At 43.8% G+C, this 11,089-nt stretch overlaps 1 protein-coding gene across 1 annotated transcript in view; it reads right to left on the reverse strand.

Moving 5' to 3' along the window:
* Nucleotides 1-10,993, reverse strand: part of C19H6orf163 (chromosome 19 C6orf163 homolog) — a 28,201-nt gene extending 17,208 nt beyond the window's left edge. Inside the window, exons 1-3 of the mRNA XM_065911487.1 lie at nucleotides 8,530-10,993; nucleotides 4,350-4,444; nucleotides 1,934-2,041 (exon numbers count right to left, since the gene is read on the reverse strand). Coding sequence (XP_065767559.1) covers nucleotides 1,934-2,041; nucleotides 4,350-4,444; nucleotides 8,530-8,677 — 351 coding nt within the window. The 5' untranslated portion in view covers nucleotides 8,678-10,993. The remainder of the gene's footprint in view (nucleotides 1-1,933; nucleotides 2,042-4,349; nucleotides 4,445-8,529) is intronic.
* Nucleotides 10,994-11,089: the final 96 nt, after the last annotated feature.

Here is an 11,089-nt window from a genome sequence, read left to right on the forward strand (position 1 = left end):
GGATCCTTTACTACTGAGCCACCAAAGACTAAGGGGGGTACCACCAAATGACCTAAAGCGAGACTGGGATGTGAGCTCCTGGAAGCAGGCGTCACATCTACGTTACCTTGTGTTGTCACAGCCTACTGCCAGCAGTCATGTTTAAAGCGTCCTCTGCTTGTAGCAGAGAGCAGGGACACATGGCCCCCACACCCATGGGAATGGCTGCCCCTTGAAATTGTTGGTTGGGGGAGTCCAGGGTGGGGGAGTCCAGGGTGGGCTTGGGGATGGTGATTTATCAGCTGATAGAGAAGTATGTCACTGTTCAAGAACCAGCGTGGCCGCTCTGTCCCTGCTGGGTGAGCAGCAGGCCTCTCCAGACATGCGATAAACGCTCCTCATGTTCTGAACTGAAATCAAGGATGGGCAGTGGTCCACTGCAGCCAGCCCCTCAGGGACCGTGGCCCCTGGAGTCAGGTAGGGAGGGCCCACCACGCTTCAGGAGCCCTGGGATGGAGCTCTCTTTCCTCCTAGCAAGTTTTCTGAGGGCAAGGATGGTCTATTTAATCTCCCTAGTACAGAGCTGATCAATGACAGGTGTGCATGGCGTTAACAATGGACAAGTGGGCCTGCGGTCCCTGAACCGTTTATGAGTTATGCTCTTGACTTCTGTGGCTCTCCCTCCAGCCTCTGCCCAGGAATCATGAGCGTGCACCATGTCCTGTCCTCCCACGAGCCACGTGTGCAAGGACTTCTGTGTGCCTTTCCTTTGAGCACCTTTGGACTGAACTGTGTGGGGAACCTGGGGCTCTGCCTTGATAGTTCACTAGCCACCCCAATCGTGCAGTCGTGTAACGGTACCAGGGACAGCCTGCAAAGAGTTTCCCTGGTTGTGGGACTTCTGATCCTGCAGGAAATACCTGAGAAACAGCTCAGGGGTCTCTCTTATCACCACAGTAAATGCAAATGTAGGGAAAAGGGTGCAATCAGAGAGCCTGCTTCCTCTGTCTAGCCCGCTTCCGCACTTACAAAGTCACGCCACCACACTGGCCCCAGGATAAGGGTGGTAGTGAGTCAGATGTGCCCTTGTGGAGACTGCAGGAGTGTGGCGACCAGACATTCAACAAGTAGCCAACCGTCCCATCTATGTACCTACACCAGTGCTGGGTGGGGATGCTGAGAGAGGGTGGGGTGAGAAGGGCAGGGTATGGGTGTCAGCACAGCTGGCTGGGGAAGGCTTCCCTTGACCGGTGATGCTGGGTGCCTGACGAAGTGCAGGAAGAAGATTCTGACAAGGCCTCCCAGTGAGAACAGGTTTGAGGATCCAGAGAAAGGCAGCAAGAGGAGGAGAGCCAGGGACAAGAGATGCGCAGACCGACAGGCAGGGGGCCTCCTGCATATCTCACCCGTAAAGGTGTGGGCTCGTCTAAGGCCACTCATCACGGCTCATTACGTCAAAGGGATTCTCCTGCACCCAATCATCGCTGCTGCCAGAGAGTCCAGGATTTCTTCTGTAAAAATCCTGGGCCTCCCAACCAAGCTCCATAAAACACGCATCTAGACTTTATGTATGATTGCCTTTCTCCCATTCCCTTGCCAGAGCTTTTTACTCACTTAAGTACTTCTTAAAAGACAACAAACAGGCTGCTATAGAAACTGTAAACCAGACAAGCGGCCTCAGCAGGGGAGGAGGAGGGGGGATGAGTTGGGAGCAGCGATGGTGTAATACACCACCACGCAGGAAACAGACATCGGTGGGACGCGGCCGCGCAGCACAGGAAAGCCGGCTGGGTGCTCTGTGATGACCTAGAGCGGTGGGATGGGGGATGGACAGGAGGGAGACTCGAGAAGGAGGGGATGTATGTATACTTATAGATGATTCACGCTCTTGTACGGCAGGAACTAACATGAAACTGGAAAGCAATTATACCCGAATAATAATTTTCTTAAAAACCTTTAACTCTTTCTCATGTTCCTCTTTCAGAAACTGGATTTGCATTTTGTACATGTCATTTGCTTCTTCGAGGGCTTTCTTCACTGCTTGTCTTTGGCGTTTATCGGCCTTTGAAAGAGAGTTCATTTATTTGTTAATATACATCAGGTTTTCATGTTTAATGAAAATTAGCCCCCACTATGGGCCCCCACTAACTGGCTCTCTCCCCACCTCAGACCTCCCAGAGCACACTGCTGTCTCAGGCAGAGATGTCCCTAACACAGCCCTGGCCCCTGGCTAACATTACTGTTTCAGGAGCTGCCCAGGAGAGCTTTACTGCACGCTGCTGGGTGGTCTTTTTTCTTTGGCACTCTATTTCTTATTGACTAACTATCAAAGTAATGTAGGCTCATCCAAGAAATTACGGAAAATACAGAGAAGTAGAAAAATGCACAAAGTCAGAAATTTGCTGAGAAGGGAGGCTGAGTACCACCCTACATCCCTTAGATCCCCCGCATCAGCTCAATTCAGTTCAGTCGCTCAGTGGTGTCCAACTCTGCAATCCCATGGACTGCAGCACGCTCCTCCCTGTCCGTCACCAATTACTGGAGTCTACTCAAACTCACGTCCATTGAGTCGGTGATGCCATCCAACCATCTCATCCTCTGTTGTCCCCTTCTCCTCCTGCCTTCAATCTTTCCCAGCATCAGGGTCTTTTCAAATAAGTCAGTTCTTTGCATCAGGTGGTCAAAGTATTGGGAGTTTCAGCTTCAGCGTCAGTCCTTCCAATGAACACCCAGAACTGATCTCCTTTAGGATGGACTGGTTGGATCTCCTTGCAGTCCAAGGGACTCTCAAGAGTCTTCTCCAACACCACAGTTCAAAAGCATCAATTTTTTGGCGCTCAGCTTTCTTTATAGTCCAACTCTCACATCCATACATGACCACTGGAAAAACCATAGCTTTGACTAGACAAACCTTTGTTGGCAAAGTAATGTCTCTGCTTTTTAATATGCTGTCTAGGTTGGTCTTTTCTGTCTAGCTTTTCTTCCAAGGAGTAAGCGTCTTTTAATTTCATGGCTGCAATCACCATCTGCAGTGATTCTGGAGCCCCCCAAAATAAAGTCTGTCACTATTTCCACTGTTTCCCCATCTATTTGCCATGAAGTGATGGGACCAGATGCCATGATCTTCATTTTCTGAATGTTAAGTTTTAAGCCAACTTTTTCACTCTCCTGTTTCACTTTCATGAAGAGGCTCTTTAGTTCTTCTTCACTTTCTGCCATAAGGGTGGTGTCATCTGCATATCTGAGGTTACTGATATTTCTACCAGCAATCTTGATTTCAGCTTGTGCTTCTTCCAGACCAGCATTTCTCATGATGTACTCTGCATATAAGTTAAATAAGCAGGGTGACCCCTGCATCAGGGTCTCCAGAAAGATGTTTCATTATTTTATTTGAAAAGAATGCCCAAAACATTGATAAACTTATATTTAATCTGTACATTATTCACAAAAGTATTCCCTTGTATTAGGGAATATAATTAGTGGCTCATAGTCAATTTAAATTGTATTATTATTGATAAGGATAAATGACTACTAAGACTTTTCATCTATTACCCTTCACACTGAAGCATTTTTTACTTTTGGAGAATGTTCATACAAAGGTTTTGCTGGAAGTAATACTGGACAGTTCCAATACTCTTTGCTACGATGTCTATATTATAGAGAAACTGAGAAATAACTTCTAAGCACTGTGGCTTCTCCTCCTCTCAAGGAGTGTTAATTCTCTTTAGGGAAGTCAAATATAGCCTTTTCTTTCTTACTGGAAGAAATGGGAGTTGGAGGATGGAAGTTTTGCTTTATTGAAGAGTCTGGGATCTGACCGTGAGCTCCAAGGCACTGGAATTGCTCCCATGGCCCTCAGTAGTCACGTGGACAAGCTGTCAAGGACTTTGGGGCAAAGAGGAGCTGGGAGAGAGCTGAAAAAGAGACTCAGCTATGATGCAGTATTTGGGAAAAAGCCACTTGGGGTGTCACGCGTGCACAAGTGGATGGTCTACACATTAAAGACTAAGCAATAATAATTACCAACAAGAATGTCTTTTTTTGAAGTTTTAATTCAATGAGAATAAAGGGAACTCAAGTCATCCACACGCAGGGGCAATTTAAAAGGATGGACGCTCCTGATGATTTCTCCTTCTTACTCAGCATCTGTGTGGGCCAGGCACGTCATTTCATTGAACTTTCTCAACAATTCTAGAGAGTATTATTATTCCTCTTTCACATTGGAAGATGCCAAGACTACAGAGCTGAAGAACCTGCCCCACAGATGCCCGGCATTCAAAGTCAGCCCTGCCTGACTCAACTCTTCCATACAAACCCCCAAAGAGGAAGAAGTGCCAAGAGGCACGTGGCTGATTTCCGGTTTCCCTTACCTGAGCCCATATGTCGGCTTCTACCTGTGCAATTCGTTCTTTGAGGGCAGCCTCTTGAAACTGCTCTTCCTTATTCAGAATATCTTTCCCAATATCTGTGGAGTGGAAGAGGGAAAAAATCACATATATCCACAGACTGTATCTTGGCTTTCTTTTTCATCGCTATCAAGTTATTTACTAGAGTTATCTAAGAAAGAGACCCTTTGGGGGAATTTCAATCTCTGAAGACACAGTGAAAGAGGTAAGTTACTCCCCCAACTGGCTGGGAAGCAGCTCACAGCACAGTGAGACCTGCATGGACTCAGCCCCTCACACAGCCCAGGCTTCTAGCTGCTGTTCGGTCACTCAAGTCTGATTCTTTGCTGCCCCACGGACTGCAGCTCCCAGAGATGCTCAAACCCATGTCCACCGAGTCAGTGACACCACCCAGCCATCTCATCGTCTGTCGTCCCCTTCTCCTTCCACCCTCAGTCTTTCCCAGCATCAGGGTCTTTTCAAATGAGTCAACTCTTCACATCAGGTGGCCAAAGTACAGGAACTTCAGCATCAGTCCTTCCAATGAATAATCAGGATTGATTTCCCTTAGGATGGACTGGTTGAATCTCCTTGCAGTCCAAGGGACTCTCAAGAGTCTTCTCCAACACCACAGTTCAAAAGAATCAGCTTTTCAGTGCTCAGCCTTCTTTATGGTCCACCTGTCACATCCATACATGACCACTGGAAAAACCATAGCTTTGACTAAATGGAACTCTGTTGGCAAAGTAATATCTCTGCTTTTTAATATGCTGTCCAGGTTTACCATAGCTTTCTTTCCAAGGAGCAAACGTCTTTTAATTTCATGGCTGCAGTCACCATCTGCAGTGATTTTGGTGCCCAAGAAAATAAAGTCTGTCACTTTATTTTAGATGAGAAAACAGGGACAGACTTTATTTTCTCCTTCTGGTAACAGGACCCATTTTCTTCAAGAACTTCCTCGCTCACCTGTTCTGGGACTGCCAATCACAGCAGCCAACCGGCTTGGCCCATCACATGCTCCCCTTCATTCCAGGCCCCGTTAACGGGAGCACAGACTCAAGCCTGGCCAGACACACTTTTCCTTATTTTGTATAAGGCTGTAAGGAGAACAGAGGTCTTTTCCTCTACGGTTTCTAAGCTGGAGAGACTGGGATGCTTAGAGCAGTTGGAACCCCTCCCGCCCCTTTCTCAGTTGCTGGAGGAAGCTTGGCTGCGGCAGTAAATCAACGAAGCCAACGCACGAAGACAGCAAGTGTGGACTCACTGAGAGCCCTGGGCCCGACCCCTCCTGGTGCCACTGTTCCAAGGGCCAAGGAGTCCTCTTTGGCAATAGTTGAGTCTGAGCTGTGTTTCTGTCACCTGCGACTGCAGTACATATGAGTTGGCATTAAGAGTCTTTGCTACTAGATTGTCAGTGAGTCTACAGGTATAAAGCAGTGCATACGATGAGGAGGATGGACATATACTGCACAGGCCCAACACTGTGTAGAGATAATTACGAAAGATTTAGAAAGAGATAGGACTAAGCACGGACTGGCAAAGCTCTGCACTTCATAAAACTGTGATACAAGTATGGGCTGCTATTACCCCTTTCTATGCTTAGTTCCAGGACTCTGTATTAGTTGTTCTCCACCCTAACTGTACAACAGGATCCCTGCAGAGCTTTTCTAAAATGCTGAAAAGAGGAACACACTGTTAGCATGGAGAATAACTTGGATCTTAAGGGCATGCTGAGTGAGAAAAGCTGATGTCAAAGAGTTACATACTGTATGATTATATATATATATACAGACACACAGGATATAGAGAGAATACAGTATATTATATACATATATATATATGTTTTATATATAAAACATTGTCAAAGTGCTTTAATTATAGTGGCTGAGGACAGATTAGTGGTTGCCAGGGATTTAAATTACGAGTTATTAAGAGGTAACAAGAGGGAGTTTCTCTGTGGTGAAGAAATATTTCTGTGTTATGACTGTAGTGATGGTTACATGAATACATGTGATAAATTTAATAAAACTACACACCAGGGTAAAAAGAACAAATAAGGTCTGCACCTAACTTACCAGTATCGCTCCAACACCAATTTCCTGGTTTTGACAATGTACCAGTGTTATGTAAGGCATCAATGAGAGAACCTGGGTGGGAACTCTGTTCTATTTTTAAAATGTGTCAGTCTTCAACTATTTCCAAATAAAAACCTATGAAATATGTAAAAAATGTTGGAAAAGTTTTTTAAAAGGCCACACGCTGAGGGTCAATTCCGAAGGCTCTAATTTCGTGGGTTTCTGTTGGATGGCTATTGCAATAGGGAAGAACAAACCTGACTCCATATTAGATGTTTCCGTTTACTTTAACCTTTGTATTCAATTGCTTTTTCTCAGAGTGAAGAATGTTGCCTCCAGCCTGAAATATACAGGGTAGCCTGCTCTCAAGGTTCTGACCTTTAAAGGTGTAACACTTTTCCATTCCCGTAGAGCCAAAAAGTTGCAGAACAGGGAATAAGATCTGTCTTGCTGGAGGTTTACGGGAACATCGTGAACTGACCCATAATGGACAACTATAAGAACAAAGAATTCCTGCACCAGGAAGTTTGCAACAACCAACCCACCCCTCCTCCCCTTTTAATATAAAAAATGCCTGCATTCTGAAAGGGGTAAGAAGGCTCTTTGGTACATTAATCTGCCGTCTCTGTTTGCTGGCTTTCTGAATAAAGTCGTTCTTCTCTGCCCCAACAACTCATCTCCTGATCTACTGGCCTGTCATGCAGTGAGTAGAATGAATTTGGACTTTGTAACACTATTAAATCCAGCGAAGTTTGTGTTTGGATTTAAAAGTTCTGTAGAACGCTTCCAATGTTGAGAACTATCCTCTGCAATACTTATTAACATTTATACATGTTTTAATTTATCCACTTAATGTTTGGATTCAGATATACTAGGAAGCATAAGGAATCAACCAAAAAAAGCATATCTAAAAATGGGTATCCACTGTTCTGGGTGTAAAAAGCCAAATCACTATAGAGATTATAATTAATAAGTCACACTGAACAGTTACTAAAAGTTAAAATCAGTGATAAGTTTCGGGATTGATATTTTTAGAGGATGATCCCAATTTGATCTCCCTCTCATTTTAGTTTTTTTCAAAACACCCTTCATTCTATGGCTTCTTACAGTTTCAAAGATCAGGAGTAAAATTTAATCACCACTAATTTAACACGTTAAAGGAAGACAGGATTTGAGAAGTATTTTGAGAGTACTTAGGAAAAAACTTCTAAGGCTTAAAGTCAGACTGAAAACCTGAGAGGAATGAGGAGAAAAGAAAACCTGTAATTAAAATTTGATTTGCTTATTAGAAGTGCATATATAGGGGAAAGAGATAAGTTAGGAATTTGGGGGTAACAGATAACACTACTATATATAAAACAGACAGACAAAGACTTACTGTATGGCACAGGGAACTATATTCAATATCTTATAATAACCTATAATGGATAATAATCTGAAAGTGAACATATACACATATATAATTCAACATAAAGTATATTGAATATAATACATATTTTTATATATATAAAACTGAATCACTTTCCTGTACACTTCAAACATCATAAATCAGCCATACTTAAAACATTTTTAAATACAAAAGGAGGACTTAAAAGGTAAAAGAAGTATACACAGTACACATTCTCATGCTATTTATAATCTATTCTATGTCACCAGTGCTAACAAAGAACACAGTTTCTTTCATCTGTTTATTAAGGTGTTACTTAGAGATATTTCTCTCCTATGCGTATGGAAAGTGCCCAAGTGCGGGTGAGACAAAGGGCAAAAAGAACTCCAAGTTACTATTATGTGCCAGGCTTTAGAAGAAGGAGGAACATTTCATTAAAGCCTCAGAAGAAACCTGCAAGAAAAGTATTGTGTTAACATCCCTGTTTACATATAAGGAAACAGGCTGAGAGGCTAAGTACCCTGCCAAGGCACACAGCTGGAAAGCGGAGAAGCAGGATTTCAACCCATCCTCTCCTCACGCCGAACAGACACAGGTGAAGGACAAGGAGCTTTGCTAAGAGAGCTGGTCAAAGTCCACACAACAAGAACGACATACAATGCTATGAAGCATGAGGACAAAGAAAACCAGCAAAGTCACTTACCCAGGATGTCTTTGTGAGTGTAAAAGCGTGTCTTAAATGGCTTGTATTCATGGATCCGTTTAAAGGTTTCCCCAAAAGGAGCTGGTGGAATTATTTTATTACAAACAGCACAGCAAACAAAGTTTGTATAATTCGGATTCCTGATCATAATTAAAGATGTCTTTTACTATGTACAGTTAAAAAACTCTCAGGATTAGAAAAGGTAGTTTTAAGAAAAGTTCAAGTTTGAGAAAGCAGAAGAGATTCCAGGTTTGAAGACAATGCTAGAGGCTTGTCAGGATTAAATGATTCACCATGATTAGGTAGTGGTTTTACACCTAGGGGTAAAGGATGGTACTGAAAGCCTCTGCCCATAGAAGGTCTGGGCACTGGATTTGGGAAGATTTAAGCAGCTACTCCCTGCTAGAGTCTAGATTAAACTGTCAACATACTTAGCAACTGTTGCTAGGTAAGACAAGCTTTGCTCATAAAAGCAACTAGAAATAATGACAGAAGGCAGCATGGTACAACTCTTCATTTCCCAGATACTTTCTGTTGTTTCCTTCTGCTGCTCTAACAAATGACCACATACTTGGTGGCTTAAAACCACACAAATTCATTCCCTTGCAGTCCTGGAGGTCAGAAGTCCACAACGGTGTCGGCAGCACTGGTTCCTCTGGAGGCTTCAGGGAGAGTCGGTTTCCTTGCCTTTTCCAGCATCCAGAGGCCGTTCCCATTCCTTGGCCCGTGGGCTTGCATCAGTATAGCCTCTTATCCTCCTGTTTGCAGGGTGACATTGCTTCTTCCTCTCATCATCTGCCTCCCTCTTATAAGGACTTTTGTGATTATATCAGGCTCACCCAAATAATAAAGGGTCATTTCCCTATTTCAAATCCTGAACTTAATCATATCTGTCCAGTTCCTTCTGCCATGGTTTTTTTTTTTTCCCCCAGTCGTGTCTGACTCTTTGTGACCCCCCATGGACTGCAGCACGCCAGGCTACCCTGTACTTCACTCTCTCTCTCATGTCCATTGAGTCGATGATACCATCCAACCAACTCATCTTCTGTCACCCCCGTCTCCTCCTGCCCTCAATCCTTCCCAGCATCAGGGTCTTTTCCAATGAGTTTCTTCCAAGGAGCAAGTGTCTTCTAACTTCATGGCTGCAGTTCCCATCTGCAGTGATTTTGAAACCAACGAAAATAAAGCCTGTCACTGTTTCCATTGTTTCCCCACCTATTTGCCATGAAGTGATGGGACTTCATGGATGCCATGATCTTAGTTTTTTGAATGTTGAGTTTTAAACCAGCTTTTTCACTCTCCTTTCACCTTCACCAAGAAGCTCTTTAGTTCTTCTTCACTTTCTGCCATTAGGGTGGTGTTATCTGCATATGTGAGGTTATTGGTATAACCTTGACATTTCTATCATATAATGGAACATATTTACAGGTTCTGGGATTAGGATCCAAAAATCTCTAGGGTGGTGTGGGAAAAGAGGTGTATTATTCAGTCTACCATACTTTCTGTTAAATGGTTTATCTAAAAAATTGATTTTTTAGGCCAGAACAAAAAAAAAAGGGGGGGAGTTTAATTTTTTTTAGGTTATCTACAATGCTTTTGTGGCAGGGCAAATAAAACTGGGAAAATCACACAGTACCTTAAAGGAAAAATTGCTTTCAGTAAGCAAGCACTCAAGATTACTAAGGTTGTCTTTTAAAATCATAGCTAATTCATTTGTTGTCCTTGTTTTAAAATGGAAAGAACTGCATCCCAAGAATCCCCTCCATGCTTAGAAAACTGGGACCGATTGGTTGCCTTACAGAAGATAAGGCTATTAAATAATAAATAACTTCACTGTTCACACTGGGAAATTCTTATCAACTAAACTGCTTGCTCTTCTGGGCAAATGGCTCTTCTATCAGAAAAGATTACTTCCCTGGGCTAAGAGGTTGCTTGCAGCTTACCGGTAGTTCATTTATCAATACTTGCTTCAAGACAATCTATTATGTTACAGTTTGCCTGATCTCAACCAGATTCCTGCATTGGAAAATATTCCTCCTACCACTTGAACTCAGACTCCAACATGCCGTAAACATGTTGCCCTGAGCATCCCCTCCTTAGACCACTGACTTCGTCTCATTTTCCTTTAGAGAAGGAATGAAAACATCCACAGCCCAGCAGTCTCTGACACTGCACATAGAAGACAGTGCTACAGAACCTGTGACAGACCTTTGAACAGTATCACAGTTAGGTTGAAAGTGAAAGTTAAGTCGCTCAGTCCTGTCCCAACTCTTTGCGACACCATGGACTGTACCCTACCAGCCTCCTCTGTCCATGGAATTTTACAGGCAAGAATACTGGAGTGGGTTGCCATTTCCTTCTCCAGGGGATCTTCCAGACCCACCGATCAAACCCGGGCCTCCCACACTGTAGGCAGACACTCTTACCGTCTGAGCCACCAGGGAAGTCAGTTAGGTTACTCGTTTCTAAGTCAGCGGAATTCTCCCCTTGCACCTCTTTTCGCAGCTGGGCACCCCGTGGAATCTACTGCGGCCCCGGCTCACTCACACACAGTCACGGG

Source organism: Muntiacus reevesi, chromosome 19 (assembly GCF_963930625.1).
Source record: "Muntiacus reevesi chromosome 19, mMunRee1.1, whole genome shotgun sequence".
Taxonomy (NCBI): Eukaryota; Metazoa; Chordata; class Mammalia; order Artiodactyla; family Cervidae; genus Muntiacus; species Muntiacus reevesi.